Here is a 17,855-nt window from a genome sequence, read left to right as displayed (position 1 = left end):
TTTCTTGGAAGCATAAGCATAGCTCTCTGAAGGGAGGCTTCAGTTCTGTGTATATGTATATATTCCTCAGAAACATATTGCAAAATACTGTAAACATTATTAACTAAAACTGAACAATGCAAAGTATGAGAAAAATCAGATAACCTGTCAGTTGCTTTACTGACAGAATGACTTGCTTACATATCATTAATAGGTTAGCCAACAGCGTAAAAAAAAAAAAAAAAAAAAAAAGCTGCCTTCTGCATCTTTTTTAGAAGTCACCTTCAGAAATGACTAAGAGCATTTCATTCCTTTCACAGGGAAAATGTCTGACACCACAACTTAAAATAACTTTGTACATAAAACAGTATCAAGTTGAAAAGAAGCAGAAACACACGTCGCAGGCCACAGTCTTGCAGAAGGGACCAGCTGGCCGTGCCCTTCCTTACAGGAGTTTCTCACCCTTGCCCAGCAGCTCCCCAGTGCCACTGGCAGCAGCTCCTCCATGTCTGACCGAACTGGGGTTCTGCTCCCCATGCAGGAACCCAGGACGCGAGTTTGGAGAAAATATTTCAAGTCCTGTTGATTTTAAAGTGAATACAGGCTTGTACGTCTGTACCATAACCAAAACACTACACAATACCATGTGCAAAAGCTCTTTTCCCCTCCCATCGATCTGAAACAACACGTATGAGTAAGGCATGGCCGTGTTACTTTTACAGAATATTTTGCCACCACAAAATGTAAATCCATAGCTACACTTTTGCCTTTCAAGCCCAGAAAAACAATGTGCATTTTGATATCAATTTTAGCTTTCTTAACCTCTGACTGTGAAGCACCACAAAACACCTTGCCTAACACTTTAGATTTGAAAAATGTGGACTATAAACGGCCACAGTTCTTTTCTTCATAAACTCGCTGTATACCTTTTTTTTTTTTTTTAAATAAAGCATCATCTTCCTCTAAGCATGTGTTTTGCTTTATAGGCTTGCTGACACTTTTATTGTCAAATAATTTGAAACTGCCAGGCAATGAAGCAAATTATGGCCAATATCACAATGGGAAGCAATACTTTATTTGGGATATCTGAGCCATGTGTATGAATTGTTATGATCCAACCACCAACCCAACCCAAAGACAAGCTCTTGCAGGCATTTCTTGGGAAGCCTACAGCTACTCCCACGAGCTAACACGTAAAGCTGTCACCTTCCTGCTATACAGATCTGCTTGTACACTCAGAACTGGATCTCCTCACGATAGTTATACAAACAAATTATTCTTCTGCAGTTGTTAACGTCACAGAGCAACGACTGCGGTGAAGCCCAGCTGGATTTCCTCCTGGTGCAATGCACTCCAGCACGGGGTTGTACTGAGTGTCACCCACCTGCACCCCACATCCTCCCCAGCTTCTGTTCTCAGGACAAAAACTTCCATTCCTCCGTGTGGGTCTGCAAGACTAACAATTAGAAACCTGGTATCATCGTATCTTACCATGCCCTCCTCGTACCTCAGCTTAAAGGTGAGTAGGTATGAATACTGATGCACTTTATTCAGCAACGTTTACTGAGGTTTTAGGGGTTTGAGCCATTATTAACCAACATACCTGTGAGCAGCCACACAGATGAACTGGTGCCAGCCCAGTCTTAGGACAACAGGAATAAAGGTACACACAACCTTTTCCTCCTCTTATTGCAATAAGAGCAAGTCATCCCCAGCTGGAGATTTTATTCTGTGTGATCTCACTGTACTCTGCTCCGAATTCACAGAGAGCATTCTGTGCTTTAGACTTCATGCCACAATTACATCTTGAAGTATTCATGCACTAACAAAATCTGACCACTTCTTTGGTTAAACACTTCTAAGGCAATTTCAAGCTTAAGGGAACTAGGTATCTGCATTTCTGGGAGATAAATCTTTGGAAACGTGCCAAGTGATGTGGCAATAGGGTGGTTTAACAGCAGACCACAAGAATCATACGAATTATACTAAATGATATCAGAAGAAAATGGAGAGTTAAGTGACGCACACTTTTTCATCCACTTGTATCCTGACAAGCCAAGAGTTATCAATTTATAAAGCAACACTGAATAAGATAACATCACAAACCCCAACAGCGAACTGGAACAATATAGGGTGAAGCCCTACCATGCTCAGGAAGGTTTTTTGGAAGAGGTGCCCTGCTGTGACCAGCTTCCATCTGACATGGTACAGAGAGATCTTGTCTTGGCTCTGTCCCAAAGCCAGGCTTGGCTTGCTGATTTAAGGCCAGCTTTTTGTTCTCAGCACCCCTGGAGTCTAGAGTAACCTTAAAAAAATGCTAGAGAATATGTTTTGCATAGGAAGTGGGGTTCTGGGTATTCACAAGGAAACATCAGGCTTTTTAAGACTTGTGTTCAAGTAGAAGATCCTGTAGCCCCCACAGGTAAATGCTAGAGAATATGTTTTGCATAGGAAGTGGGGTTTTGGGTATTCACAAGGAAACATCAGGCTTTTTGTTTAAGACTTGTGTTCAAGAAGAAGATCCTGTAGCCCACACAGGTAATCCAATTACAGAGATACAAAACAGCTACATGACTATTCTTCAACTAGCTGTGATTTAAATTACCATGTAGCCCTATATTTTTTGTTTGTCCTCAACTGTGTCTTTTCAGCTCGTCTACCTTCTCCATGACCTTTCCATCTTTGCTCCTCTTGTAGCACTGTCTCACTAAAGGCTTTCCCAGACTACCACAGATAATGGGAGGCTCATTGCAAGCTTTCCTCACAGAAGATGACAAGATATGCCACTAAGTTTTGCTCAGATAGGAACAGGGTGAAAACACATGACTACATTAAATTTTGAAGGGGAGAGGACTGCATGCTTGTACCTCTACAATGCCAACTACAAAGTCCTTCAGGGGCTATAGCAGGAATATACATAAGTTTGGGCTGGCTGTATTACAAAAAAACCCACAAACAAACAAACAACCCACAAACAAAAGAAACAACAAAAAAAAAGAGAGCAACCAACCAACCAACCTTCGCCAGGTGCTCATGCCTGTGCTGCCCAGGGTTTCCTCTCACTGCAGAAATCTAAGACAACAGCCGTAAGCTTCTGCACTAAAGAAAACAATTTCCGTGATCAAGTATTGCCCCTCTTCCACCCCCATGCAGCCCACATTAACACCTTATTAAAAATAATTAAGTTTGTCAGAGCAAAGAGCCAAAAAACTTTTGATTATCTTGTTCACAGCTAAATTTTGCCTGAGTACCATATCCCAGTGCTTCTCCTAAGCAGGGATGTCTCTAATATAGAAGCAGGGCATACAAATAAAGAACTGGGAACACCGAGTGAGTATTGTTGGGTTAAGAGAAGGAGGGGGTTAGGAGAAGGAGGGGGTAGCAATGTGAGCTTCACAAGATGCAGAAGGCCAAGTGTCAGTACTGCCCACTTACCACCTACCTGCCTGTTAGACCCACACAGGCAATACACCAGAGATGAGAGAGAGTCTCAGGTGAAGTTCTGACAAAAGGTTTACTTGTTTGACTTGTCTTTTTGCTGAACGGTGATTTTTTTCTGGCTTTATTATCCTAATTATTATCCATTTTTAATTGGCATATTTAATAAGCAACAGTACTCTCTTTAGCAGAGACAATTCTTTGCTGAAAAGTCAACCCAAGAGAGATGGCAGCAAACCCAAAGTCTTGGCCAGTTTCCATCCATTAGGATGCTGCCCATTGGAAAGGTGGTATCAGGGCACTCACTGCTCCGGCTGACTTGCTCAAACAAGGAGCAAGGATCTGCAGGGAGGAGAAGGGAGCATGCAAGGAGAAACGTGTACTGGCAGCTGAGTACTTCCCAATCAAACCAAGGAGGGCAAACCTCATCACCTTCTCACCAGAATGCGAAACCCCAGCACACAGTGACAACACCACAGCTACATTTTCAAGTCACTAAAATTCTGCAGTTATCTAAACCAGTTCATTTCTGGATGTCTACTGAGAAGTGGAAGGTACTAAAGTAAATTGCAGAAGTTTGATACTTCTAACGCAGGCCCCCATTCTTAGGTGCTGACATTTGGACTTAAGTGCTTTAGCTTTCAGCAGCTGTTTTAGACACTCTAAGCTGTGTTCCCCAGCCTGGACAAACAACCACTGGAGATCACAGGAGTAGGTGAAGTGTCAGACCTTTACTTATTGATTTTTACTGTAAATACTGTTGAGTTTTCTTACGCATGTATGCGCACACTCACACACACATCTGTCCATGTAAGTCAAAGGGCTAACGTTTCCAATTTTTTTCCATTATGAAAACTGGGCCCGTGTTCAATGGTACAGGTTTGTTTAGTTTTTTAGATATCCAGAGTTGTTCTTGGGGTTGTTCAAACAACCTCCAAATTATCAGTTCTCAAACAGAATCCACCAGCCAGAGGTTTCAGAAGATGACAAGTGAATGCAAAAAAACCCAGACAAGACAGTTGCTAGCCTTTCCACAGACAGGTCCAAATGTTCAATTCAAGTGGACAGTAATGAAGGCAGCAACTAGTATTTCAGGAAAGGAGGCTGCCGATGACCTAGACAAGCATGCAGTTTTGCCAGCAAGAACATTTTTTTCCTATTCAGAAGAAATACCTACTCTTCACGGCAGCACCTCAAGCCAAGAGTATAGTACTGTGGTGTACAACTGAAATCAGAAATATTCTTGCCTTAGCGACCTAAACTGGCTCAGCCTGGATGCAGAGCTGTATTACACTAGGAGGACTCCTTCTGAGGCCCTGGCTCTGCAAGACTATGCCTCCACCATGGGGTGACAAGGGGGAGACACAAGAGAAGACCCAACGCTGCGCCAGACACAGGGACTGGGAATTACATCTGGTTCGGGGGGATACACAAAGGGTGCGTTGGAGACTAACTGTACCTTCCATCTGAGTAATACAATGGTTTAAAATTGTATTTTGACCTATACAATTGAATTCCCTGCAGCAAGAGCAGACTTTGGTGCTGAAATCCATCCCAGATAAGCAACATCCGTCAAGAGGAGTGCTAACATATTTTATGTGTGTCTGTATGAACAAAGACCACCGTAGAAAGTACATTACACTAAGCGGCATTTTATAAATGATCAATATTAAATCAACAGCTACTAAAAAATACTAAGTTTTACCCTGCTTGTTTTAGTAAAAGTGCTGAACACCCTAGCTGAATCAGTCCAACAGCAGCCAAAGCAACTTCACACTCTCAGTTTTTTTCAGACTACACTGTGAATGCTAACCTAAAACTGTGACAGATAAAATTCATTTACAGGTGACAATTAAAAAGACATTTTGTTTACACTATAATGTATGGAGAGCATAAAATTAAAAGGCAAGACCATAACAGAGCACACTTAAAGGAAAGCTGAAATTTGTTACAGCAAACACACTATTAATGCTTAGCGACCTCTGCTTTGGCTAAAAGGCTTATACATTTCTAACAGTAGGCAACCTCATAGTCTGAATTAACCAGTATTAACAGAACACATATTCAATTAGAGCAAGATTATTGTTAATTGTAGCAGATATATTTTTCTATTTTTAATCAAATTCAATTTTTCTAGATTAGCATAAAATTAATATAGTCTACAGGTGCAGCAAAAGGAAAAAATACCTACACTTGATGAAAATAGTAAATAATAATCAAACCAGAGGAATCAAGCCACGAAATTATTTCAGAAATGGATAGCCAGTTGATTTTGCAATCACTAAGTAAGTAGCAGCAATGTACTTCATATTATTATTAGAAACAACACCATAACTAACAACAAGTTGTTTCAAAACTGCAGACTGAAAGGTTAAAGCTAACCATAGCTTTTGCATATTATTACAGCACCAAACTTCAAAATGCATAAAAAATGCACGAGGCCAAATGAAAATACTAGTCTCACCCACATAAAATAGTTAAGCATTTACATCTGACACATTAATATCCTGGGTTCTTAAGAGCAGTGCTTTCAAGAAGTAATAAATACAGTATTTTGTTCCATAGGATAAATTTTTTTAATAGCAGACAATGAGGTACTTGGGGTGGAAAAGACAGACCTACTATTATCTGATGCAAAAAGATTGGTCAGTCCCTGCTTTTTAATGCAACATTGCCCCCACCTGGACAAACGCATTTTGGTTTATAGGTTGGCATTAGTATCATAAAACTTGATAAATGTAAATTCCAAAAAAAAAAGAGTTTGGAAAATAATGACCGCAAACTTTTACAATCTTTTGTAGTATACTTTTTTCAGGCTCACCTAAGTGTTTTTAATTGATTTATTGAAAGTCTTCTCAATATCTTCCTGAAATAAATGATAGCCGCACAGTCCTCATAAAGAGTCCTTTTACATTATACAACTACTCATTCCTGCAAAAAAAGGGAATTGTGCACTTTCTACAAATAATACCACATAATATTAAGAGAAATATGCTGATATAGTTTCAATGTAATGTGTACGACGTATGCATATTGTGTGTATATGTAAAAGATAATGCACGTAGCTTATACAGAAAATGACAAATCTTTTGATTGTAGAAAACCACACATTATGCTTTTAGATCAAAGTACTAAAATTAGCAAAACAACTTCTATTTTACCTAATAGAAGGCTTAGCCTTCATGAATAACGAACAACTGAATCTGACCAGTTCTTGCAATAAGCAACTTTCTTTTGCAACATTCTTAACACACCTTGGAGTGACCAACAAAAACAAAAACTGAAAACTGTCCTACGTCTCTTCTGAGTAATTAAAAAACAAAAAGCCCTGAACACTTAGCATCTTCCCTCTCTGTTTCATCCAGAACAACCTTTCGCAACTACCCGTACTTGCAGTCAAGAAAAGTTCCTATGATGAACAAAGCTTCTGAAATTACAAGAAGAGGAGCACTAGAAGTTAAACAGGATGTTTTGACAGCACCAGAAGTTATAATAATTTTTAAAAATTACTAAAAGGTACATACTAGTGTGAAATGGAAGGAAACAGACCCAATTTTAACCTGAGTGTCCTGCATCTTATACACATGAAGACAGTGCTCCTGGAAGCATGCTGTGCCTTTGCCCTTGCCAAGTACAACACTTTACCAATATCAGAACATAGGACAATCATCACCTCATTCCAGAGAGCACTTATTTTAGTGCCCCCTGGTGTCAATATTGTCCTGATGCCTTAAATTTGCATCGGGCTATCAAGGAAAGAAGCAGGAACAAAAATATTCTTTAATTTATTCTGTCTTTTTGCAACGCTAGATGGCTTCCCATATCCCCAACTTTATTATTTGGCTAAGCAAATAACAGTACTTGCTAACATAGCCAAGGCATATTTAAAACATTTAACATAGATGCATTATGCTAAGATTGTACTTTTATGGTGGGAAGTGTTTGATTTTGTGACACTGATAAACTTCCCTAGTGCTTAAATTCTGGTACCCAAATACAATAAAAATATTTGCAGATAAAGCTCGTTTTACTGCCATCACCAGCAAGTCATGGAAACAGCCGTGAGCTTTTGCAGCAGGTAGTGTCCTGCTTCACCAAGGGTACCATGCTCTTCACAGCGCTTTCACTGAAATCAGTAAGCTTAAATCTAAGTGTGTTAAAAGAAACAGTCAAATAAAATGAAACACACCATCTGATGATCCAACCTGCTTTCATTTAACTTCTAAAGTTAGCTTTATTTTATAAATAACAGATAGGCCCACTGTGAATACAAGGTTAATGGGCTCTCTCTGAGGTCTGCTGCGCTTCACAAGCAGTTGATGCTGTACTCCCATTATTTATGCTTTCCCCTGAGCCCCCTTAATAAGTTACACTCTGGCCATCGCTCCAGGAAGGACTAGTATCCCCCACGATCTGCCTGTGCTGCATGAGGCCCCGGACCTGCACCTGCCTTCCTCTTTCCTCGGGGTGCGTGGAGAACAACAGCACAGCCTGGGGGCTCCGCTGGCAAGGGCGCTCTGGGCAGGGGTCTGCCCACGCATGGGGAAAGGAGACTGTGCCACACATCTGGCAGACCCTTGTTAACATCGTGACTTAGGAGGATATTTCAAACTGCTAAAAATGCCAAGTGCTTCAGCAGAACAATTATTTTCAGTACTTTGCACAGCCAGAATGGACCAACTAACCCCCAGAAATGTCACCAAGTGCTTGAAGGTCAGTGAACCTGCTAATAAAAGTTGCTCACTAAGTGCTGAATTTTCACTGAGATACATTTGTCAGATGCCATAAAAAGACCAAGACCTGCAACTCGTGACACCTGCAGAAAACCATCTCAGGTAATAGCTGTATCTATTTCAGTGACATCTGGGGTCAGGCTTATTTTCTCACACTTCTATTATTTAAGTGTGAGCCTCATCACGAAGAATCAATCTTTATTTTAAGATCATAGAAGCATTTTCTGTTTGTCAAACATTGCAGGAACCCTGCTGATCAATTGCAATAAAACAATCAACTGATGTGCCTTTGGCGCGCGGCAATGCCAGGAATCCACAAAGGCAGGCTGCACGAACCGCTAGGCAGCAAATAGAATGCAATAAATTATAATTTTCCTGAATACCTCCTTAAAATCAAATTGTAAATTACACACTTCAGGTTCAGCACACCTCTGATGGTTCCTACAACAAACCATTGAACCACAAAGGCGAGAAGAGACGCTTGCTTTGCCCCAGGCTTCCTCTGCCGCACCCTATCTCTTTTGATAGCCAGTCTTCTCCTTCCCCTAGAGCCACGGTGTTCCTCCATGCCGCAACACTGGTGGGGCAGACGCAGAAGAAAGACCAAAGGGGATTCGCTTCCTTCATTTTCAAGAAAGCAGATGTTGGTTTGTTGAGACTAATGCTTTTCACAGAAACACACTGGCTTTGAGTGAACGTTTCACAGATTCCATTTCCCAGGGTCAAGTCATAACTTCCAGCTGAAGTCAGAGATCAATTTGAGAGCTGAAACCAGAGGCTTCTGTGTTCCACGAGGGCTCTCTAGCCACTGAACCAATCTCTTTCCCCAGGTTTGAACGAAAGCAGAACAGGTGCAAAAAAAAAAGAGATCATGAGACACTTGCCCAGGAAGAACGAGTGGACAGGAGCCCCAGGTGCTCATTTACTCTTGATCTACGCGTAGCAGGGAGTGAGGTCTCTGGTCCTTGGATCTGTCTGTTGGTTTTGGGGCTTTTTTCTGTCTTGAGTAGCAACTTTTAGTATCATTCTACTTCCCACCAAACTCTGAAAGACCTTTGATTATCCAAACTGGACTCAGAAGGTTGGCAGGGTGGCTCAAAAATCCCTGGAAAATTTGGTTTGGTTACTTTCTGGCTTTGGTCTTAATGGAGGCCTCTCACATACAGGGCAGGAGACTGCAAATTACAACAAACACTCCTGCTTATGAATCCACTTTCCATATTACAAAATGTAGTTACAGCCTCCCTATGGAAATGGCAGGCGTCTTGCACACAATGAGTAATGCAATACCTTGGGATGATGCAGTCAATTTCAGTCTAGGGCTCAGTTTCTATCCCAACTGTCACAGGTTTAAGATGACAGAAGAAAATAAGTATTCGTATGTGAGCCTGGCCTTACATCATCACTGCAGGCTGTGATTTGCAACATTGCGAGTAGAAGATTTTATTTAAAGGTCATATCAAGTGAAAAGGTCGTGCCTAGAACTGCAATTCACAAGGGTGGTCAGCCTACCCATTTGTCTGCCTGACCCTTCTTGACTATGGAGACAACAGACACTTGCTTAGCCAAAGTGTTTGGTTTAGACCATACGACCCTTCTTGACTATGGAGACAACAGACATTTGCTTAGCGAAAGTGTTTGGTTTAGACCATATTGATAACACAATTTAAATGTTCACCACATTGATGTTCCGGTACATGAATTATTTATATAAAACACTGACTTGCTGTTATTACAATATTTACTTCTAGTATCAGTATCAGTTAAGTGTGTGTATGTCCTGAATACACAAACTTCCCTAAAAATATTGATTTCCTTCTATGTCGATCATAATGTTTTGCGTTAGCTATTTTTTTCATATTTAATAGACTGAAAATGACAGCTCCACTTAGCAGCACAGCTCATAATAACAAGAACTGTCAGAAATTGTCCTTACAGTCCTTTTCTTGCACTGAGATCTTTTAGCACTGAAGCTGTACCTGTAAAAATGTGGATTATGATGCGGTATCAGAGATATAATTCTATATCAGTCTCTTAGAGAAGCAATAAACCCCTTTGATGTAGATTAATTTACAAAAATGAACATCATAAAATGAGGCTGTTCTGACAGTTTTTAAAGGAGAAGTCAGAATAACAGTCTTAAAAAAAGATTGAAAACGCAATAGTTCAAGTATTTTTACCTATGATCTCCTGTTGATACCACCAAATCCTTGTGATTTTTACTTTTGAAAAGCAAACAAAGTATGCACTTGAGTGTTTCAAAGATGCAAAGCATTAGTTTTTCAGATGTATTTTTTTCTAACATTCAGGCGCTTTGTTGACTTATTTACTGATACTGCCTTGTACATAAAAAACCAGAGCAGCAGCAGCAGCACATCTCTGCAAAACTCGTGAATGTTATTCGCATCCACTAAATAATGTTAAGAAAAAGACACGAAATTCTACTGAATAATTTAATAAAAATCATACCAAGTACCCCATCTTCCAATTCTAATACATACAAGCATGGGAATTGTTAAATTGGATTTATACCAAAATACTGTCAGAAGCAGAAATAACCCTGAAAACACTTCTTCCTCTCTTTCACCAAAAGTAAAGCCTTTTTCTCCTTATGTTCAGGGCTTCCTAAGATTATCCAACAGAGGGCTCCCAGCAGCTATTAAAAAGCTTAATTGGGAGCCAAATACACGAACACTACCATATACATACAAATAAGCATACTGTCATTTTAATAACCTGTTCTGTATGCACTCACACGTGCACCTACACACACTTCACAAATTTGTAAAAGCACACAGTAAAACCACCCAGGTAGTGCCTTGTCATAATTCATATGCTGCTAAAGTACATTAGCTCAAGATTTTTTCCAAAACACTATTTTTAATTGTGGAAAATTAGTGTGTTTTTAAATTGTCTTTACACAAATGAAATTACATTTCTGTATCATTTCTTTACTCCCACTTGAGAGAAACACTAAGAAAATCATGTGGAGCAAATTTTGACTGCAACATGTGTATCAGCCAGTGGGAGAGGCAAAGGCAGAGACTGACAAACTTCATCTCATCAAGACAAAGATGCAACTGGACTGTTTCAGCAAGATATTTCAAACTAGGTTAATCCTTGTTCTCTTCCTTGAGATGGTAACAAAGTGAGGTTGCAGTACAGTAGTTTTGAAATGCTTAAGCAATCAATGTACTTGGTAGATTATACTTTTCTGACACTCAGGTATCTGAGGCTAATAAAACCCAAGCATCTTTTTAAGATTTCACCCATACAGCGGGAAACCTGAGTTTGCCAAGAGTCTCGGTACTTGCTCTCGGGGTTTAGGAAGGACTTCAGCCGTCCACTAAACTATCATCAGAGACTGTAAGTAAAAGGGTCCTATATATACCCCTCACCCTGAGGTCTCCCAGTAACACTGTTCCCCTCACTTTTTAAAGGCCTTAATTTTAAATACAGGACCTCATAATGCATTGTGGCACATCTCAGTAACATATGCTGAGATTTCCTGTAGGCAACACACTTTTTTGAAAATCCTGTCAAGTGCCACAGCCAACACAGTATCATGTTGGTGTGTCCTGCCTGATCAAGAAAGCTTTGCAGCATATTATCTACTCAAACACAATGTGATCATAAGTCAAAGCTATTGTTCTGCAATAAATTAACATTAGCATTTGATGGGTCTAGTACACTATTCAGCCCAGATGAAGATAATACATAAACGTTTGTACAAGGACAAGTTTGTACATAAACGTTTGTACAAGTTTTTATAAGTCAAAGCTATTGTTCTGCAATAAATTAACATTAGCATTTGATGGGTCTAGTACACTATTCAGCCCAGATGAAGATAATACATAAACGTTTGTACAAGGAGCTTTTAAAAAAGTTTTTAAAGTATTGAAAAGAAACTACCTATCTGTGATTCAGTGAGTGCATTCTGCAGCACCTGCAGATGTGCCCAGAACACTAGCCAACAAGGCATATTTTTTCAGTTCCGAGATTCAATTTGTTTTCCATAATAGCTTTTAAGCTTATCTATAATACTTATTTGCTTTCCTCCACACCTTTACATTCAACTGTGAAGATACATACCTGCGCCCTTTTGGAACACGCCACAAAAGTAGTCTTACATGTCCTCCACTCAATGTCAGTGATTAACTCCTCTAAAACTAATTCTGCTCTTTTATAAATGCAGGCTTTTTGATCCAAATCTTAGAAGATGAAGTATAAAAGCTATATTCTGCTATGCTACACACCACACAATTAGGTTTGTGTTTCAATTTATAGTGATGTATTTGGTGCTTTCATTCAGCCTGCTTTTACCAGCAGTGATACTGAAAAGCATGTGGACATGTAATGCAAGTGGAGAAAAATTTACGGCATTTGTAACTACATTATGGCAATGCTAACCTCTAAGGAAAATATTTTTAGAAACAATTTTTAGAAATTTTTGGCATGATACAGAACTAGAAGCACCCTGCCCTGACCTGAACTGAGATGGGTTTCCTCTCCTCCTCACACATTCAGAAGTCTACTTTCAGGCTGGGGTGTCTGGGTGCACACAGGCTTTTGGAAGATCTAATCCATATTGCAATTTGATGTAATTCTTTAAAAATAGCAAACACCTTGAACCTCCAGACCCCCTATCAAAGCTGAGGTTTGGATCTGAGGTTCAAGAGCAAACTCAGATTCCAATTTTTGAAACTGCCTTTATACTTAGAATACAGCCATTTCTTAAACTAAATTACAAGTGCTCTTGGCACAGAATTGTTTGAAAACAATCTCCCTTTTCCCTTCAACTGGAGATGCAGGTATACAGGACCTTTGTAAGAAACCCAACCAGTCTGACATGCAGCATTACATGCTATTTTAAAGATTTAAACTCTTATCTTTATGCAGTCAGCACTTTACTAATTAAGGCCAAGAGTACAACATACATCTAGAAACAGCAGTAGCGTAGCAAAAATACCACACGAACTCTATTACTTACCACAAGTCTCCGTCTTCAATAGTCTTATCATTTGGGGCTCCAGCATGGCCGTAGTGCAGAACAGATGAGTTCTCCCCACTGACAGGTGAAAAGAAAATTCAGCACAATTAATCGAAGAAGAAACATTAAAACACGCAACATGAGAATGAACACTGTAAACACAGAACACTATAAACATCAGTATATCTATATATTAAGCACAAAATTTTGCAGTCTGTGAGAGCTGCCATAGGCCCTGCATACCCTGAAGCTCGCTCAGCAGCAATGGGCACAGAATGGGCATTCTGCTACTCCGGCTGTAAGATGTGACCTTCCTGCAGAAGGAGCTCAGCACAGTTCATATAAATACTTCCCATGTCCATGACAGTGTTAAAGAAGCAATTATGCAAGAGTAATTTTTCAACCTAAACCCATTTATTACCTTCTAGATTTTTTTTTTAATTACAAAGTGATATGTTTCCTTATTTGAGGTTAAATATTCTGAGGCATAAAAACCTGACTTCCACTGGAGTAAAATCTGACATGTTTGAAACGCTCTAAGAGTCATTGGGACTGGAAAAATTCATCTGTCCAAGTAAACCGTTCCAGTTCACCTGTGGTATGGCTGCGCATGGTCTCCACTGGAGCAGATACGCTGCACACAGCTTGGGGAGCATTCGCCGTGTACAATGTCAGCAAAAGTAACAGGCACGAGAACTGTCACTCTACCCTTACCTCTTATTAAAAATCACATTACAAATAAAAGATTTTATTCCTGGAAACATTTCAGACTAAACTGCTGATTCACAGGAATAAAACATCTCCAGAGAAGGATGGACCCTTGTCCTGCGCTTCTGAAGCTCCATGGTCCATTCGGTGACCTAAATTTGGCCTTGGCATTCTCTCTTGTCTACTGATATTCCCGCAGGTCTATCAAACATCAGTTAGAAGACTGGTAAATATCTTAAGCTCTATCTATTTTTCTTCTAACATTCTCCTCAGATAGATGCTCTCTCTTTTGTTCTCTTCAAAAAGCTAGAAGTATTATATCATATCCAAAAATATGTGTGTTGGGACAGGCTTACTGCAGCATCTCTCTGACCCCTCCAGCTGACCTACTAGTCTGTATCCCACCTTTCATCAAAACTGGATTGCTCAAATTTGCTTTTTTTCAAGTTGTGATGGTGGAGCAGCTTCCTGTCTTAGGTGAAAGGAATCTGAGGCTCAATGTCAATGAATTTTTTGTTGTATCTGGAGTAAATGTGCCATCTGAGGTACTTCTCATATTAGACTTCTGACACATGCAATTAAAACCAGTAAACACGCACTGTGTCCAAAAACAGATTACCTTCAAGATACATGAAGTACTTGTAATCAATTAGATATTTAACAGATTATTGGTCATTCAGATATAACTCCATAGGCAACAATTATGGAGGAGAAAGGGGATGCTGCCTTAAGTTTCTGAAGGCTCTCAATCTAAAGGGCTGGATCACGTTAATATTTTGAAAGCAATAAGTTTTTATTGTTAATAAATATAAGGCAGTAAAGGACAATGTTGCAGAATCATTGGAATGATTTTCTGATACAAAGTGTATTTCTTAAAATCATACACACTCTAAAGGGAAAAATTAAAGTTTTTAAATCAGGAGTTTAAAAACTCCACAGAATTAAGGCTGCAACAGATTTGTTTTGTGATGCTGGTCCAATGGCTCAAGCACAGTTTTACAACTGGTTGCTAATGTATTTGCAGATATTTTGTTTAGTTATGATCATATGCTAGCACCCTCAATGTCATATACCATACCAGCTGCATACACAAGTCATATATTCAAATAGGAGCACTGCAGAAATACTTTCAACAATAGACCTTGCAAAGACAAAGATGGGGGGTTTCTTTTGCACATTTTAACATAAAGGTTTCAGTTTAAAAAATATTTCTGTAAGGTTCGGCACCAACTGTTACAAAGATGCACCAAAAAAATCTGTTTTTCAGCACCGTTAGTGAAGCGCTAAGCACCACATAATCTCTCTTGGCATTTGAGACTCCTTATCTGTCACGCACATCTTGGCTCTGCAGCGTAAACGGGATCATACCACAGAGAGCACAGTTGGTACTGGAGACTAGATACGCACACCATGTGCATTTCAGGTTTTTTTGTCTGTTTGAAGTGTGCGGGGTGAGGAGGTCTGCTCACTTGGGACTGGCTCTGAGCAGGTCCCCTGGGCTAAACACCAATCAGCGACTGAGGCAGAGCAGACCTTCTCCTGAGAGCTCTCCCAGATGTTTTTCACCCCAAAGAAATCCAGCATATGCACTCCAGAACTGGTCCCTGCTCTGCACAAAGCCCTGCACCTGGGGACAAGTGGGAGATTCTGCTTTGGAAATGGCCCAAATTAAAACACGGATGTGGACACACTGTCAGCCTTTCCTGCCAAGAGGTGCAAGTCCAATCTTCCTCACAGGAAGCGCCCGAATCACCGTCCTGAGATGAAGGCAGGACAGATGCTTTAGGAGCAAGGCTACAGAAGTGATGTGTACCCACAAGGTAAATGCCACAGCTATCCAGAAATAGTTCATAATGATTCAGTGAGACTTTCAAGGTGGCTTCAGAACCATTTAAACAAAACCCCCAGCCACTGGCAAAGCAAATGAGCATTCCTGTAGAAGCTATTTATTTTCTTCTCAAGGAGCAACAGTTGAAAGCTCCGGCATTAGTGTGCTAAAGTCAGGGTTGAAAATGAAGCGCTGCGGGGAGGTGCAGATCACCGGCAGCTCCACTGCCTTCCTGGAGGTCAGCACCTCTGAAAACCATCACACGTGGGGATGGCCATGTCTGCCTTCAAGCAGCCAACCTGAAAAATTCTGCAAGAGATTTCTGTGTATCTATTTTTATTCCTTTAATAATTTGCCTCTAACTGGTGCCAAAGACATGTTTGATACAGAAAGAATTGCATGAGGCAGAGGAAAAGCTGCAAATGAACACCACTGAGAATGCAAACAGTAGGAATAGATTCAGATTACTATGAAAGGAACAAAAAGTCCCCAAAATACATTTTAGATCAGAAAACACCCTGAAAACAGATTACTAGAAATAAGAGAAAGAGAAGGAATGTCAGCAATACTTTAAGAAAAAGACTAAGCTGAGCATCAAGCATTACAAAAAGTGCAGCTCTCAGCTCTACATTAAGAACATCTAAAAAAAAACAAAACAGAAGATTAACTAAAACAGTAAACTATTTCCATTATGATTTAAATAATAAAATCAATCCAGAAGGAAGCACAAACAGCCTTCTCTCCACTTTTTCATCTAAGAGATGAAACCTTAAAAACTTGTATTGAAAAGAAAGAAAATGAGATTCAGTACCTATCCTGATCTTATCCAAAAAGCTCTACTACGGTGATCCTCAAATAAAAGAAGGCATTTTACTGCACTACGTTATTTTTAATCACTGGTATCATCTTCTGAGAGCTGCCATCTGCCTGGAGACATCTGTCAAGAAGATCTGAACCGAAGACTAAGTCACCGCAGTTTCAAGTAGCAGCTGACCACGGCTTCTGTGGTGGCTGCAGAGATACCAATGCCTCCACCCCCACCTTGCTCCTGCTGGAAACTGTGTGCCTGGTTACCAGTGGGTGCCATCCATTGTAGGGTCACCGGGATGCACTGTGCATGTGACTTAACCTTTGTTTTCCCCTTGGTAAAAATGGTTACACTGAGACACTGCAATGAATAATTCATTTGCATTTGAACACTACTCCAAAGTCAACACTTTGTAGATTAGTGCTAAATATATCCAAGTACATTCACCAAACACTACCATTCTCATTTAACTGCACTCACATGATGTCTGTTTGTGCTTCAAACCACTTACAAGTTGACAGTGTTTGAAAGCATCACTAACTACAGGACTAAACTCACTATGCGACAACCTGTAATACTGACATATATGTGCCATTATTCTCAGCTGATTGGAGAGTGAATACCTGCGAGTGAATACATAAAGCACATTCGGTCACACCAAATATTCATTTCCCATCTCCTCAGGAGTGTAACACCGGACAGGGACAGCAACAAACGCATCCACACAACATGTGCCAAGTGATTTATTTTTGTACTGAAATACAGTATTGATTACTTTTGATTTCCAGCTTAGTGAGCATCTTTTCTAAAATCTGAATTAAAAACTTGGTTTTTATTTAAAAGCATAATTCTCTTTTATGGAAATTATTATCAGGCCTGTAATCTGAAAAGGAAAGATCCTGTCAAAATATTACAGTTTTATGTGTCAGGAAAACAACAAAACTCAGCATGAATAGAATAGAACATAACTATTCAAAAATCCTAATTGCAAAAGCTATTTTTAACCATAAATGTAGTTAAGCGTAATACTTACAATGCATGACATTTTCATGGTAATAAAAAAATGCCTACTATTTTTGCCATTATTATGTTAATTGAATTCATCAAATAGATCTACTTACATTCATTTTACTAGCACCTAGCTTAAAACTGTTAATATTATTCATTTTTACTTAATCACCCATAGTCAGAATATAGCAATTTATGGACAAAGGCCTTTATATTCTATTTTCTAGAATTATTTTTTTTTAAATCAAGTTTGTCTACACTTTTAATTGTAGTGGTAGGATACAATGCCAGCTCCCAACTAGAACAGTGAGTCACGATATTGTTAGGATCTCCCATGTCAAGAGCATCCCTTCTCCACTACTA

The 17,855-nt window shown here is 39.6% G+C and overlaps 1 protein-coding gene across 1 annotated transcript in view; it reads right to left on the bottom strand.

The window, feature by feature from the left end:
* The window catches only part of PEPD (peptidase D), a gene marked incomplete at both ends in the record, with an annotated part of 97,449 nt that overhangs the window by 32,642 nt on the left and 46,952 nt on the right, over positions 1-17,855 (bottom strand). The window contains one exon of the mRNA XM_010083733.1: positions 13,141-13,218. Coding sequence (XP_010082035.1) covers positions 13,141-13,218 — 78 coding nt within the window. The remainder of the gene's footprint in view (positions 1-13,140; positions 13,219-17,855) is intronic.

The sequence above is a fragment of the Pterocles gutturalis genome, unplaced genomic scaffold (assembly GCF_000699245.1).
Source record: "Pterocles gutturalis isolate BGI_N339 unplaced genomic scaffold, ASM69924v1 scaffold6600, whole genome shotgun sequence".
NCBI lineage: Eukaryota > Metazoa > Chordata > Aves > Pterocliformes > Pteroclidae > Pterocles > Pterocles gutturalis.
Note: the sequence above shows the minus strand (reverse complement) of the source record. Positions and strands in the feature narration are given on the sequence as shown.